This window comes from Delphinapterus leucas, chromosome 2 (genome assembly GCF_059928025.1).
Source record: "Delphinapterus leucas isolate spDelLeu-1000000601 "Yukka" chromosome 2, BTC_Dleu_Yukka2, whole genome shotgun sequence".
Lineage (NCBI taxonomy): Eukaryota > Metazoa > Chordata > Mammalia > Artiodactyla > Monodontidae > Delphinapterus > Delphinapterus leucas.
In genome coordinates, this window is record NC_143130.1 from 151,093,996 (window position 1) to 151,110,906 (window position 16,911).

The following is a 16,911-nucleotide window of genomic DNA, read 5'->3' on the forward strand; positions in this document are numbered from 1 at the left end:
ATTGAAGACTATTAGAAGTGGAGAGGCCCCAAGAGGGAACAGTGAGCACACATTTGTTCTGCCACTCATCTTTCCTGTCGTTTGCCAAGGTCTGCTTTCTTGGAAAGCTCCCCAAGCTGGCAGTCTGATCTAAGCTTCAAGGGGAAACTTCCCTCTACTGTTTTGATGCTGAGTTCCCTTCCTTTTAAACTTCATTGTTGATTGCTGTTTCCATGGTGCTTCAGAAGTTCAAGTGTCTTATCCTTCTCACTCTTTTTCATTGAGACCTCTGTTCAGATGTCTCTGGAACATTCCCATGTATCAACTTGCTACTTCATCCAAGGTCTTTGATGCCAACAAACGCCCAGGCTCACTAGAAACAGCCTATAATGGTGGTCTCTTTGGCCATGTGACTCTTGTGGATGGTCCCTTCTGCAAGCACTTCAAGAGTGGAAGATTCCACACTCAGGGAATAAGTGTGGTCTTGTCACACTGCTGGCCATCCAGAAGCTCAGATTCCAGTCCTGGCTTTCTCTAACAAGCTCTGGGCAAATCATTTTACTTCTCTGAGTCTGTTTCCTGGAGCAGTGAAGAATGTCTACCAGCTGTTCAAAAGGAGGTTCAGGGATGTGTCAAATGAGAGTGAAACAGAACACCTTCCTGCTCCCTCAGTTGTACTCCGAGATTTGGGGAACAGAACAGATTTTTGTGTTAAAATGAATACAAATATTCTTCAGTGGAATGCAAAATCAAGATGAGTGTTAAGATGAAACTCAAGATTTTATTGGCAGAGTTTGAGGAACCCTGACTTCTCTAAGTCCCCCACCCCCCAGTGCTAACTTTCCATAACTGTTTCAGCCTCTGATCTTCTGTCTGTTCTGTCATCTAGATAACCCTCTTGAGTAGAACATAGTAGGCCTTGACAATGCTGAGCAAATAAGGCATGGCTATAATTTTAAAGAATGTATTATTTCTAAGGAGATACAATATTGCATACTAGGCGAACATAAATGTAGACAAGAAGCCCTTTGGAATCTGCTTTTAAAAATAGCAAAAACCGGGCTTCCCTGGTGGCGCAGTGGTTGAGAGTCCGCCTGCCGATGCAGGGGATGCGGGTTCGTGCCCCGGTCCGGGAAGATCCCACGTGCCGCGGAGCGGCTGGGCCCGTGAGCCATGGCCACTGAGCCTGCGCGTCCAGAGCCTGTGCTCCACAACGGGAGAGGCCACAGCAGTGAGAGGCCCACGTACCGCAAAACAAACAAACAAACAAAAAAAAACCGCAAAAACCATTTATAATTAATACACCTCAAGTATCTGAAATTCTAGAATTCTAGAAAGGCTTCTTAGGAAGGCAAACATATTCTCTCAACTTAAAACAGGCCTTATTAAGAGTTCAGAATTGGTGGCATCTAAATTAATGAGCTTTTAACCTTGTAGAAAACCTTGAAAGTTAAATTTACCCAAAACAAGACCCTTTATTTGAAAAGGACGTTCTGGGGTATCATCTTCCTCTTCTTCTGTGAGGATTCTATTCCTAGTGACGCAAAGCTGATTTTAGCATCTGTATCACTTACCTCCCGACCATGCTGAATCACTGATAACTATATGTTAAGGGTTCAGTCTTTTCCCTCATAGTTCGTTCTAGAGGCTTCTAATTATTGGTGGGTTTTCAGTATACGTTTGTCTAAAGTCCTATTAGTTAATAAATAGATCTATAGATAACCAGTGAATGTAAGGGGCAAGTGGATGGATGGTCCTCACATCAACCACCTTCTGCTAAGCATTTTCTTCTCCTTATTTAAAATAAAATCACAGCTGTTTCTTGAGAAAGAATAATGATGTGAAATTAGCAAGAGAAGAAATTGCCAATTTAAAAATGAAAGATATTAAATATTTCTGGATCCTTATGGGATTCCTCTTAGAAAAGCTAGCAAATCTGGATATTAGCGTCATCTGCTTGACTTGAAAAAAAAATAGCATAATCAAATTAAAATTATATAGCTGTCAGCATCCAAGCCAGACAGTTCACATTAGACAAGAAAAATTGCCTTTCTAATACTGATGTAATTAGGCTATCACGCATGTGGAGGTTTCTGTGAATTCTCATCTCCAGTTAGAAAATGGGATGTTGCTTGCCACCTTTCTTTGTTGTGAAGTGAACTAGGTAGTCTTCTTTTTTTTTTTTTTTTTTTTTTTTTTAATGAATTTGTGAAAAGCCATTTTCAGAAATAGGCCGTCTCGTGGCATTTTCTAACAAAATATATAGTTTGTCTTCTGAGGTTGCTGATTTTTATTTATTTATCCTATTTTCACAAGCAACAATCATTTTCTGAAAAGCAAAGCTGAATATCTTCAAGCAAACCCTTGAAATAAAGAAAAAATAGTGCAGCAGAGCTCTTCAGTTTCGTTTGAAAGATGCACACTCTCTGATTATGTCCTTTCCATTCTGGGAGTTCTGGAGAAACACATTTTGTGTTGCTCTGCTAATACTTAGTACAGTTGCATAATTGACTCACTTTTAAATAATTAGATAATTTGAAAAGGGGATGTTTGATCTGTTAGACTCTTCATTTGCAGCCCTCTCAAACTTTGCTGAGGTCCTGGAAGGAGATCTTGAAATACGATATAAAACACACAGCCTATCTCCATTTAATTTCTGTTGTTGTTGTTATTATTGTTTTAGGAAAAACTTAGTCTTTTTCCTTTTGAGATTAAAAATAATAGGTTCTTACAGATGCCTGTATGATCCTTTCCTTAGTCCCAATTTTAGCAGTGTAGATGCAGAGGAAATGACTGGAACAGGCTTTCTGTTTTGTTTTGTTTTTTTAAACATCTTTATTGGAGTATAATTGTTTTACAATGGTGTGTTTGTTTCTGCTTTATAACAAAGTGAATCAGTTATACATATGTCCCCATATCTCTTCCCTCTTGCATCTCCCTCCATCCCACCCTCCCTATCCCACCCCTCTAAGTGGTCACAAAGCACCGAGCTGATCTCCCTGTGCTATGCGGCTGCTTCCCACTAGCTATCTATTTTACGTTTGGTAGTGTATATATGTCCATGTGGAACAGGCTTTCTTAAATCAGTCTTGCTTAAAGGAATGGGAAAAGGAGCCTAGTCTCACAAATAGTCAGACTCCCATACCAAAAGTAGAGAATTGGGACCAAAGTTTAAAAATATGATTTTAAAGCACAGTTGCTCTTACCAAAAAAAAATCATAATCTCTTTCTGTTACTCAGATTTCAATTTTTGTTTTAAAATTATGCTCTTTGATCTGGTTGCTTAAGGCCTGACACATAGGACAACAAATATTTGTTTAATTTCTTTTAAATTTAATCCATTTCTCTTATGTCATGCATCTGTGGATATTTTCGTCATAAGCTGACTGCTATGGGCATCATATCTAAAATGGGGATAACATTTATGTTCTTACATAATCTGTGCTTGTTCTGAAAGGTTATATGGTTATAGTAGCCAACCCCCTCCCCCCTTTGGAAATAATCACTAGGGATTTAAAATGTTATCTACTATGAAGAATATTACAATAAATCTTTTTTTTCACGGAGTTATGTTTGATTTAAATTTTTAGTTTAAGCTTTTTGGGTATTCTGACCTAGAAAAAATTTTGTTCTATAAATCCTAAATATGAGTGAATGAAAAGTATGCACATGTTAAGTAGAAGTGTGTGTTGTTTCTTGTGGGACGATGACAGTTATTTTCCTTCTGAAGGGCATCTTTGTCTTTGAGAAAGTGTATTTTATTCTCATGCTGTGAGTCTGAGAAGTATTGACAAGCCTCTTTCTCATTGATCTTTGCTTTGTCTCTTAGCGTGGCCGTCACCAGGTCCAGAGATGTGCCTTCCTTTGGACCTCCCATCCCCAAAGGGGTCACTTTCCCTAAGTCAAATGTGTTCAGGGACTTCCTTTTGGCCAAAGTGATTAATGCAGAAAATGCTGCTCATAAGTCGGAGAAGTTCCGGGCCATGGCAACCCGGACACGTCAAGAATACCTGAAAGATCTGGCAGAAAAGAATGTCACCAACACCCCTATTGACCCATCCGGCAAGTTTCCATTCATCTCTCTGGCCTCCAAGAAGAAAGAAAAGTCTAAGCCATACCCAGGAGCTGAGCTCAGTAGTATGGGGGCCATTGTGTGGGCTGTCCGGGCCAAAGACTACAACAAGGCTATGGAGATAGACTGCCTACTCGGGGTCTCCAATGAGTTCATCGTCCTCATCGAACAGGAAACAAAGAGCGTGGTTTTCAACTGTTCCTGCAGAGATGTGATAGGGTGGACCTCAACCGACACCAGCCTCAAAATCTTCTACGAGCGAGGTGAATGTGTGTCAGTGGAGAGTTTCATTAACAATGAGGACATCAAAGAGATTGTCAAAAGGCTCCAGGTCAGTGTTTTCCTTCCACTTACCTACATGCATGTCCCTTTCATAGTACAGGCTAGAGCTAAGTTACAGAAGCTTGTTCTGTTTTATTAGCTCCTCTGAAAACCCCCTTAACAATGCGAAGGAACACAGAGTTTATGTCACACTTGCTTCCCATCATTTTTTTCAGAAGGAAAAGTAGTAGAACAAATGGGGGAAGACACACTGACTGTGCGTTTTTTGTTGGAAACTCATTTGCGTGTGACCTGATCCCATTGCCTTGTGACTGATGATGTAGCCCAACCAATCTGCTTTAGTTGGTGAAAAGAATTGTTGGATCGGGTATCTGCTGCTTTGAATGTCTGTCTTAAGGGCAAAATGAGTAGCAGAATACCGTTTTTCTTTGCTGCCAGCTCCCTGTAGGTCTCTGAGAAGCCGTTGAGGCAAGTGTGTTCTTTTCGGCCTAATGAATGGAGATTAGTGAAGGCAGAATAACCAGGCTGCTCTTCAGCTGGCATTAGGGTATTCAGAAATAACCCTGCTTTCCATGCGTACCACTGAAGACCCTGTTGCATTCATTAAACTGTGTGTCTTTTGTTTCTTTGTCTAGTTCATGTCAAAAGGCTGTGAATCAGTGGAGATGACTCTGCGAAGGAATGGGCTGGGACAGCTTGGCTTCCACGTCAACTACGAGGGCATCGTGGCAGATGTGGAGCCCTACGGCTATGCCTGGCAGGCAGGGCTGAGGCAGGGCAGCCGGCTGGTGGAGATCTGCAAGGTGGCGGTGGCCACTCTGAGCCACGAGCAGATGATCGATCTCCTGAGAACATCTGTCACGGTGAAAGTTGTCATTATCCCCCCACACGATGACTGCACCCCACGGAGGTAGGTCTGAGAGTCCAGGGCCATTTGTGTACCGTGGAGAACATCCCCAACTGGGTCAGAGTGTAGGAGGTTATGAAGAGCGCTAGGTTACAATGCGATGCTGAACGTTCCCTCCATGGAAAGTCTGACTCAGGACAGAGCTCCCTTTCAGCATGTGGCAGCAGCAACTGGAAAGAATCACTAACTTGGACCATACACAGGATTTACATCTCTGAGTATATAAAGTCACCATTACAGATAGAGATGTCTGGTAACATCCATTTTAAACATCTTGCACCAGTAGCTGAGAAACAGTGAACACTTAATGTTAAAAAGAGACGCAGCGTGACAAACTGTTAGACTTTTTTCTTTTATGTTCCATGACACTCTTATTCCCCCAAATCTCCCATTTGTAGCCAATTGCTGTCCAAAACTCAAAGTGCTGTTTTTGACGCCTGCTCTCTCAGCCTGGAGGGCTGAATGTGACTTACCAAGCTTTTCCTTAACTGCATCTGCATGTGTCAGAAATTGGCTTCAAATGAGCTGGTCCTGCTTGTGATGTTTGGGCAGTTTGGTTCCCGGACTTTCCCAAAGGCAAGCCCAGGAGCTCCCCGCCCCTCCCAGCTCCTGCCAAGCCAGCAGCACTGTTGAAAATTTAATTTCTCTGTCTCTGGGGAGGTTTCCTGATGGAACAAATTTAATCAACTGTTTCTTTTCTCCTTTGGGCATGCACATGCTGTTTTTGCTGGTGTTTTTTTTTTTTTTCAAGCTGTTAATTTGCTTTGAACCCATTATTTTCTAAGAGTTTCTGTTAAGCTTCGGCAATTAATTCTTAGGCTTTCTAAAGCCAAGACAATATTCTTTATGCTATTTTTTTCCCCCAAAACATGACCAGTCCTACACCTGAGCTCTCATAGATTCATGAACATCAGATAGCAGAATATGTAAACAGTTATGAGGGGTTATTTGTGCCCTTTAAAAAGTAAGCGCAATGACAATATCAATGTACTTCAGTTCTTGAAACCAAGTGTTATAGACCACACTGTGCTTGGGATGGTATTTAATACTGCTTACCTCCTAGGTGGCCCAGAGATTATGTGCTGATGTCAGAATGTGGTGAGAATCCCTTTGTCTGATAGTTTTAAGAAATGCTCCCATTCGGATGACTGGATTTCCCTGGAAACCAGAATTTATATCCAGAACTTTTTGTTTTAGCCGTCTTGAGGGCAGGGAGGGTATATTCTGAAAGTGCTGCCTTCGTTTCCTCAACCACATCGTATTAATGTTAAGTATTTTGCTGAACCACAATTCAAGAATGACTCGAGGGTGATCAGAAAGGCAGCTGGGTCCTTACAACGCTCTCCAAGTGCTCTGTGATTCTCCTCCTCTTCCTCTTGTCTGTTTTCCATCCCGAGGTCTTTCCTACAGATTGTCTCCTTTATAGTTTATATGTCTAAACAGGCATCTATAAACTGGAGAAGATAACCAAGCTGTGTAACTTGTCAACCTTAGACAGTACAGAGTTAGAGACACTGGTCTAAGGACTAATCTACTCAAGAGGAAGCCTGTAGATCTTGCGACACTGTCTTGTCTGCTCAGGGGTCTTTCCCCGTGTTTCTAAGCTCTTCAGTTCGTATGGGGGAGAGGGAAATAGGTGTGTGTGAGTGTGTGAGGAGATAGGATGGAATGGGCAACATTACTGACATTGAATTGTGAATAGTAGTTACTAGAAAGATAGGTCCAAAGGCCTGGCCCTGGATAGATGATAGGCCCATGACAGGAAGTGATTTGTCTACAGCAAAATACTAGGCTAGATACGTCTTCTGTGGTGTATTGGTAAAAACAACTAATATTTGCTGAGTATTACTTTAATGTGCCAGACCCTAGGAAAAACGCTTTTATATGGATCAGCACATCTAATCCTTATAACAACCCTATGAAGTAGTAGTATTAATATTACTCCTAATTAAAGGAAACCAACACTCAGGTTAGTAACTCCCCAGCCTCATCTGGCAAATTCAGGTCTAACTTCAGAATCCAAACTCTTGGGGCTTCCCTGGTGGCACAGTGGTTGAGAGTCCGCCTGCCGATGCAGGGGACATAGGTTCGTGCCCCGGTCCAGGAAGATCCCACATGCCGCGGAGCAGCTGGGCCCGTGAGCCATGGCCGCTGAGCCTGCGCGTCCGGAGCCTGTGCTCCGCAACGGGAGAGGCCACAACAGTGAGAGGCCCGCGTACCGCAAAAAAAAACCAACAAAAACAGAATCCAAACTCTTAACTTTGTATGCTTGGGACCCAAATCCTTTCCTATGTACCAGCATAAGCAGAGATATGATGGTAAACTGGCTTTTTGTTGGGGAAAAGAACCTTGATTTGTAGTATTTGCTGTATTTGTCTTCATCTCCCAGCACCAATTCTGGGGCATCATTGTCATCCTCTCATAGCCAGGGAGCTGGCAGTGACAGGACAGAAGAGTGTTAGGAACCTGCCCCCATTAGAGCGCGGGATGGGGGGCTGGGCTGAAGGAGCAGCGCACCGCACAGCCCCTCAGGCCTCGGAGACATACTCTGCCCCTTGCCCTAGAGTTTCCACCCAAAAAGCCACCGTCATACCTTCTAGGTGGGTCTGAAATGATGCCCTTGATACCTCTGGAGGACTAGGAGCCTGCTCTCCCCTTCCCTCCTTCAGAAACAACTTGAAAGGAATAGTCGAAGCATTAACACCTTGGTACAATTTTCAACAAAATAAGACAATGCTCTTCTGTCACTTTTTTCCTCTCCTCCGCACTTCACACTCCCACGGCTGTTGTCCTTGCAGCTAATTACTCTGCTCTTTGACTAGTCACTCTCCTGTCTGTCAGCTGGTGCTGCTGCCAGGAAGAGCAGGCCTCCTGGAAATACGCTGCCCTCCGTCCCCCGCAGCGTGCTTCTCAGGGTCACCGGGATCCAAGGGTCCCAGGACACAGACACCGGCGTGGGGATCATATGTAATCACGAACACCCACGTATGTTCATATGCAAGAGTCACTAGTTTTGAAAAGGCAGGTGGTTTTTGTTTTGTTTTTGTTTTGTTTTCATAACATCTTTTTTGGAGTATAATTGCTTTACAATGGTGTGTTAGTTTCTGCTTTATAACAAAGTGAATCAGTTATACATATATATATGTCCCCATATCTCTTCCCTCTTGCATCCCCCTCCCTCCCACCCTCCCTATCTCATCCCTCTAGGTGGTCACAAAACACCGAGCTGATCTCCCTGTGCTATGCGGCTGCTTCCCACTAGCTGTCTGTTTTACTTTTGGTGGTGTATATATGTCCATGCCACTCTCTCACTTCGTCCCAGCTTACCCTTCCCCCGCCCCGTGTCCTCAAGTCCATTCTGTACATCTGTGTCTTTATTCCTGTCCTGCCCCTAGCCATTTTTTTTTTAGATTCCATATATAAGTGTTAGCGTACAGTTTTTTGTTTTTCTCTTTCTGACTTACTTCACTCTTTATGACAGACTCTGGGTCCATCCACCTCACTATGAATAACTCAATTTCGTTTCTTTTTATGGCTGAGTAATATTCCATTGTATTTATGTGCCATATCTTCTTTATCCATTCATCTGTTGATGGACACTTAGGTTGCTTCCATGAATTATGGTTTTCTCAGGGTATGTGCCCAGTAGTGGGATTTCTGGGTCGCATGGTAGTTCTATTTTTAGGTTTGTTTTTTTTTTTTTTTTTTTTTTTTTCGGTACGCGGGCCTCCCACTGTTGTGGTCTCTCCCGTTGCGGAGCATAGGCTCCGGACGCACAGGCTTAGCGGCCATGGCTCACGGGCCCAGCCGCTCCGCGGCATGTGGGATCTTCCTGGACCGGGACACGAATCCGCATCCCCTGCATCGGCAGGCGGACTCTCAACCACTGCGCCACCAGGGAAGCCCCTATTTTTAGGTTTTTAAGGAACCTCCATACTGTTCTCCATAGTGGCTATATCCATTTACATTCCCACCAACAGTGCAAGAGGGTTCCCTTTTCTCCACACCCTCTCCAGCATTTATTGTTTGTAGATTTTTTGATGATGGCCATTCTGACTGGTGTGAGGTGATACCTCATTGTAGTTTTGATTTGCATTTCTCTAATGATTAGTGATGTTGAGCATTCTTTCATGTGCCTCTTGGGCATCTGTATATCTTCTTTGGAGAAATGTCTGTTTAGGCCTTCTGCCCATTTTTGGGTTGGGTTGTTTGTTTTTTTGATATTGAGCTGCATGAGCTGCTTGTAAGTGAAAAAGCCAGTTTAACAACAACAAATGGGGCTTTAGTAACACCTGTTAAATCAAGCTCTTTTCCCTATTCACAGGACATAAGCAGACCCTCTATGAATTGTTTCCAGAGGCAACTGTTTTAAAGAGAAGAGAGGACCGGGAAAGAAAAGCAAAATTCCTGAGACCCTACTGTGTACTGGGCTTTAAAAACAAAACAATCTTCATGGCAGCCTCATTTCCATTGAAACAATGAGAATGAGGATTAGAGAGGTTTAGTAGCTGCCCAGAGAGTGAATAGGGCCAACTAGGATGACAGCATGATGGAAGCAGTCTTGGCAGAAACAGGTTTGGGATTTGGCTGCAGACGTCATCAGAAGGCTCCCCCCAGAGAATAAGATGTTGCAGTGCAGGAGGGACCCCCATCCCCTCCATCGCCAATCAGAGTGTATGACCAGCTGTATGTCTTGGTGTCTGTGACCTCTGACTCTTGAGCAGTCATTCTCTAGGCAAAATTACAAGTACCCAGATAACAGATTCAGTTGTGATGCTCTGAATGGTATCGCATGGGAGTGGTAGGCCATCATTCTGTTGAGGGCCACCAGCCTATGGGTTTGTTTTTTTAATTGAAGTATAGTTGATTTACATTGTTGTGTTAATTTCAGGTGTACAGCACAGTGATCCAGTTATGTATTTACATATATGTGTATATTTTTTTTTCATATTCTTTTCCCTTATATTGAATGTAGTTCCCTAAAGAAAACAATCAAGGGCCATTCAAGAGGAAGCGCTAAAAACACATTACCTAAAAGGACCAGATTACCTTTTAAGTAAGAATGGGTTGCAGAGTTTTTTCTTCATTTTAAAAAACAATTATTTCAAACTGCAAAAGCATCCTGCTTTAGAGCTAGAAGGGCTGTGAGAAATCATCTGGTTCAAGTCTCTCATATTTTTTAGATGAGGAACTTTGGTTCAAAGAGGTTAAGTTTTTTTTTTTCCAAGCCAAAGTCACATGAATGATTAGGGACACAGCTGTCCCCAGACATCCAACTTTTCTGATTCAGGAGCCCAGGTGTTGTGATGCTCTGTTCAGTGTACCGCTCGGCTGATTTTTCTATCTGTATTTCTTAGTGTCTTAGGAATAAAGGAGAGAGTAGTGGGTAATAAGAAATTAGAGGAAAAAGTTAGAATGAAAAGACTGAAAAAGAGAAAGAAGATGGAGTGACTTTTCAATTAACTTATGGTTTCAGCTTGTCACCATGTGTCACTTTTAGCACCGAAATTGTAATTCCTTTTGACCATAGCTCTTTAAGAATTGTTGACATTTTGTTATAGCCCATGCCCGAATGAAATGCAATAGTCAGTATAAGATGAAGTTTGGGAACCTGGAGTAGAAATGTCCTTTAGTTAGTGACTAAAATAAGACTAATCTACAAGTAGACTTATTCTGTGGGTTCAAATCCTGGCTCTGCCACTTCTTCTTGACTGTGTAGTCTTTGCAGATTAATCTCTCTAGGCCTCTATTTCCCCATCTGATAAACGGGGATAATGATACTCGTACTTCAGAGAGTTCGTGTAGGGCAGCCAGATTAGTGCTGGCCCATCGTGAGCTCTAGGTGCCCGAGTTTTTATTGTTCAACACCAGATTTTACTTGGAGTAATACAATATAAATCCTTTTATAAACTTTCATGCAGGTCATTAAAAGCCAGCTTTTATCTTTGTCCTTCGGTGTACTGCCCACTTCTGGATTCCATGCATCATTCTCATAGGGATAGGTAAGGGAGCAGAAGCTAGTGGTGTCCCGCCACCCACCCCCCCCCCCCCCCGTAGAAGGCAGTCAGAAGCGGCGGGGTGACAAAGGTTCAGCGCTATGGAATCTTTGCTTTTCATTCTCTGTAAATGAATCTTCTCTCCCGCTTTGGCCTTATCGTACTTCATTCTGTGATTATGGAATATGCAGAAGGTCTCTAATAATATGCGAAGGGTGGTGGGGATGAAATATAGAGAGGAGACAAAATCTTTGGCTAATGGGATCTTTTAACCAGTTTTAGTATTAAACATTATGCAGCTTGAAAGACTCTTTCAAAGAGTGCTTGAACTAGAAGAAAGTTTAGTAATTATCAATTACAAGTCTTTCATTTTACAAAGAAACTAAGGCCCCAAAGCTGATATTGTCTATTTGATATTACATTATGATTGTTTCTATTTTAATTATTTACTTATTTTCTACCCTGATGCAATATGGGCCTGAATCAGCCTATGGAGGTACAGAATTAAAATTCAGTGAGGGAATCTCTGTGTATGTGTGGTGGGGAAATGGGGAATGGGGGGAGGTAAATGGAAAACGTGGCCAAGGGAGAAATTTTTGAAAAGTTAATGCCCTGGAATACATGATAAAGGTCTGTACGTGTTCTGTACATGTGGTTGGTTCCTGGCAGCCAACAGAAAGGGACATGGGGCTTCCCTGGTGGCGCAGTGGTTGAGAGTCCGCCTGCCGATGCAGCGGACACGGGTTCGTGCCCCGGTCCGGGAAGATCCCACATGCCGCGGAGCAGCTGGGCCCGTGAGCCATGGCCGCTGAGCCTGCGCGTCCAGAGCCTGTGCTTCGCAACGGGAGAGGCCACAACAGTGAGAGGCCTGCGTACCGCGAAAAAAAAAAAAAAAAAGAAAGGGACATGGATGATATGATCCACTGAGTTTACAAGTTAAATAGACCAGTGCTGAGGAGAAGCAAAGCTAGTGCTGATTTTGAGGTAGAAAGAAATTTTTCCATGCATTATTATAAATTTTTATTAATATTTCTTTGGCAAGCTACAACATTCTTGCATTTTGCATTCTTGCAACATTCTTGTATTTCCAGATCCAGAGCTCTAGATACTGCATGATCAGAAATGAAAGACTTCAGATATACTGCAGTAACACCTGTGTTAACAACCAAAAAAGTATGGTAATGGCATATTTTTGTCAGAAATATTGATTGAAAGCTAGAAATTATATCAAGGCCTAAGGTGATAATCCTTCATTTCAGAGAAAAGCGTTTATTGTATAAGAAGTCAAAACTGCTGAAACTAATGTCAAGTAGGCCATACAGTGTTCTGCGAACTGTAGATCGTTATTCTTAAGTAGATCATGAAATGAGTTTAGGAGGTTGTACCCAATGTATTTTTTTAATGAAATGGATTAACCCAGAATATAGCAGAATGGAAGCTGACAGAGGAAGGGTGTATGTGTGTGTGTATTTGCGGTTGTGCTGTATCACAGTGTAAAATGTACTTGTCACCAGGATTGTGGTCCAAAACATTTGAAAGCCATTGTCATCAAACCATTAAAAGGGGCATAGCAGCATCTTGGGCATAGGGTCAGATTAAGGTTGACCTAGGCTTTTGAGGAGTCGGAGGGAGAGGTTAAGGAAACTCCAAGCAAAGGTGCCCATTGGAGACTTGGGCTAAGACTGAGGAGGGCAAGGACCCCAGCAAATGCACATGCTCCAAAAGCAGCACTTTTCAAAACCTGTGGCTGTCATGGAGACGTGGGAGAGGACGCATGGTGGGGTACATTTAAAATGTCATGAGTCATACCCTGAGATACATGGACAAGGTCATAGAGGGGGGCCCGTTCCATTGTGTTCATTCTCCCACCAACATAAGCACCTTCCCCAAATCAAGACCAGGCCTTCAGCTGGATGCCCTTTGGACCTACACTGTCCAGTACAGGAGCCATGAGTCACCTGTGACTACAGAGCCATTGTAACGTGGTTGGTCCCAAGTGAGACGTGCTCTAAGTATAAGATACACTCCAAATGTACAAGAATGTAAAATGTCTCGTAAATTTTGTAATACTGATTTATTGATTACATGTTGAAATGATGGCATTTTGGATATATTGAGTTAAATAAAATGTATTATTGATTTCACCTGTTTCGTTTTATTTTTGTAGTATGGCTGCTAGACATTTAAAACTTACATACATGGCTCCTGTTTGTGGCTTATATTGTATTTCTGTTGGGCAGCACTGATCTGGACTCCCCTTATGCTATCTCTAAAGTACCTCTTAAAGGACTATTTCGTAATTACTCTTAATCTTTTCTTTCCAGATCTTCCCACCTGCTTCTCAATCTTTGAAATGTCTTTAAGAAAGAAAGTCATTTTTTCTCTTAGTGATGAAATTCAAATGCACAGTTTGAGTTAATGTTTTCGTGGGGGTAGGTTTTTTCAGTAATTTTTCTATCAATCAAGTCAATAATTGGTCGAACCTTCCTTGGTTGTTTGGGCAAAGGTCATGGAAAGTGGGTTCCTCGTTTCCTAAGTTTTGGGGGATGGAATGATGGCACAAAAAGAGGGTAAAGTGATGGAAGACATTTGTGCCTGCCATTAATTTCACTCCGACTGCTGCCTGGCTCTGCTATGGGAGATTTCTGGCTTTCAAGGGGGAAAAAAAAGGCCTGATTTCAGATTATGCTTTGTTCCCTGGTGATTTGATAATTGCTGATTTCAATAACTGGCTTTATTTCCCCTCCTCCTGAGCTAAATTTGGCTCTCAGTTTAGATTTCAAGAATTCTCCCCACTTATTTTTGACTCTTGGGATCCCAACGAATTCAAAACTATATACCCTTTTAGATCCTGAATCGTAAGGGAAGGAGCTAAAGCTTCCCTTACGATTAAGGATATAAAGCTGACTCTTTCCTCTGAGGCCCCATCTTAGGGGTCTGTTCCCACCATGCTGTCTGGGCACCTTCCCTCCCCAGGTCTCAGTGCTGACTCTGCCCCCTACTCCACCCCCATCCCCACCAGGGTGACCATAGGTCTCACTGAATTTTCAAGACTCCATATCTCATACTCAGCATTTAGGATTGATCAAAAGAAAATACTAGTATAATACTTCCTGGGATTCTGGTTTTTGAAAGGAAAATAATTACAGGCCTAATGATTGAAAGATGGTTTGAAACTTGAGAATGAAGTGTTTGATCCATTTTAACTGTTAATGAGAATCAGTGTGGTTCCACCAACAAGAAAAAGCAATATTGATTTTTCTTCTCTCTGTGCCCTCCCCTTAGGAGTTGCTCTGAGACCTACCGCATGCCAGTGATGGAGTACAAAATGAACGAAGGGGTTTCCTACGAATTCAAGTTTCCCTTTCGAAATAATAACAAGTGGCAGAGGAATGCCAACAAGGGGCCTCATTCACCTCAAGTTCCATCCCAGGTGCAGAGTCCCATGACCTCGAGGCTGAATGCCGGGAAAGGAGACGGGAAGATGCCTCCTCCAGAAAGAGCCGCCAACATTCCTCGAAGCATCTCCAGTGACGGGCGCCCACTGGAGAGGCGGTGAGTGTGCCTCCCAAGCTTTTCTCTAAATCTCTGCCCCAAATTTAGATAGCACCAGGCCCATAAGCACTAGCTTTAGGTCTTCCCATATTTTACTAGAAATCAAAACTTAAAACTGAGATGCATGCACTAGTGGTTTTCAAAGCATGGCAGCATTCCAAAGCCATCAGGATAAGTGAAGATGTATTCCAGCAAAGAATGCAGCTCTGTACAATGGTATTTGGGCTTTGCTCTTTCATTTTCATGTGATATCAACAGAAATCATCACTGCACACTCAGTAGCCATATGAACTAGAACTTGGCAGGCTCTTTGAGGTGACATTGACCATATCATCATCTTTGACAGTCTGTGTCTTTTGGAGATGAGTGATACAACAGTGGCAAGAGAATGCAGGTTTTTGGTTGAGTGTCTGTGTTTGTGTCACTTTGTTAATAAAGAATTGTGAGAAGGGAAATCCACTAGTATAGCACACACATATTTTTCCACTGCTCTGAATGTAAAAGAAAATAGTGGATATGTTAAAACACTCAGTCCTGAGTAAAGTAAGCAAAAGGAGAGGGATTGAGGGATCCCAGAAAGTAACAAAACGAGGTTTGCTGTTAAGTTGAAAGTCACAGTGGATTCCGTCACAGGTGATAACTGGTGAACTCTTCCTTAACCAGCATGCCCTAGCACTTTTGTCTCAAACTGTAAAATGCAGCACTGTGAACTAAGAACCTTGGCCAAAAATTGAACTCGATAAAGTACTCTTAAAATGTGAATACAAATGGACTACATAATTTTAAATCATTGCACTATAAATTCAGTTACCCCAAATTACCTAGGCTAATGAAGGAGACAGTTTAACTCAGTAACCTGCTAGTGCCCTCCTAGAAGAAGCCAACTTCTTTCTGTCCATGCACCGTCCTTTCCCCATCACTGTGCTTGTCTTGATCACATCTCTGAGTGTTTTTGTGGGCCCCGCACTGCAGAAGGATCAGGAACCCTCAGAGCTGATGGGGAGAAGTCTCTGTTCCAGGAGCTGCTATGGGTAGAAGGAAGGTCTCTGGAGCAAAAATGTGAGCCTGACTCATCTGAGCCTCAGGAACCAGGTCCAGCAAGAACAGGGCGCCAAGGAAAAGAGATCCCAGCTATGCTTCAAGAGTCATTGGTTCAAGTTGAGAGCAGAAAGTTGGAGATTTTAAAAACCACACAATGATGTCTTTTATCTTAAAAGACATAAAACATTGTCACTTAACTATTTCAGAAATACTAGAATACCATGTAGAAATAGTTTAATCACAACAGACAACCAAAAAAAAGCCTAGTTGTCTTTCTAAAATTCCTCATGTAATACTGGGGATTTATTTACAGAGCCTTGCTATTTATCTCAATAAAGGATTCCTCTCCCAAAGTGGCTGCATTCCCATCTGGACTCCTCTTGCTTTCATTATTTTCGAGAAGGAAAAACATCCAAGTGGTCGCTGAATAAATTCTTTGTTCTGCACATTCCAAACTTGGCTCCCTCTGAGGTGTGTGTTAACTGGAATTCATGATTTGGCCCACATTTGGAGGGATGAACCTAGGAAACCATTGTTTAGAGAAGGACCTTTTGTTCCTCTCAATGCTATTTTCTTTCTCTCCAGGACAGTCATCAGGCTTTTATGAGTGAAACTGGATTTGTGTTATTTTCTTTATACAATAGTCCCTATAATAAAATAGCAGAATATATTTTGATTCCACGTTGAATTTAATTTCTGCAACAGAAACTAAAGCTTATTGCTGAACATACTGACCTCTGAAAGTGAAAATATTTTTTGTAGCTAATTATCCTCTTAGGATGCAAGCAACTTTTAGTGCTAAAGAAGGCATCAACTCCATTTTTTCCAGATGGAGATCTTTGAGTTCTGGAGGTTCTTTTTGTCGGTACTTGTGTCTGCCTTTCATCATAACTCCACCCAGAGGAAAGGGAATCCGCGTGCTCTCCCTATAAGACTAATAATAATAGCCCTGGGGCTCTCCAAGCTATAAGATGCAAGTGACAGAAGTGAGGCTGCCAATGGTTTTTTAACCTCTACTCACTTCCCTCTGAGGCTTCTTAGTTTCAGATATCCTTGAGGACATTGGACTAGGATTTAAG

At 42.3% G+C, this 16,911-nt stretch overlaps 1 protein-coding gene across 28 annotated transcripts in view; it reads left to right on the plus strand.

Moving 5' to 3' along the window:
* SIPA1L1 (signal induced proliferation associated 1 like 1) overlaps positions 1-16,911 on the plus strand; it is a 499,569-nt gene that overhangs the window by 412,481 nt on the left and 70,177 nt on the right. For all 28 annotated transcript variants that reach the window (XM_022570226.2, XM_022570222.2, XM_089907908.1 and 25 more), the window contains 3 exons: positions 3,809-4,382; positions 4,969-5,243; positions 14,522-14,791. In XM_022570226.2, coding sequence (XP_022425934.1) covers positions 3,809-4,382; positions 4,969-5,243; positions 14,522-14,791 — 1,119 coding nt within the window. The remainder of the gene's footprint in view (positions 1-3,808; positions 4,383-4,968; positions 5,244-14,521; positions 14,792-16,911) is intronic.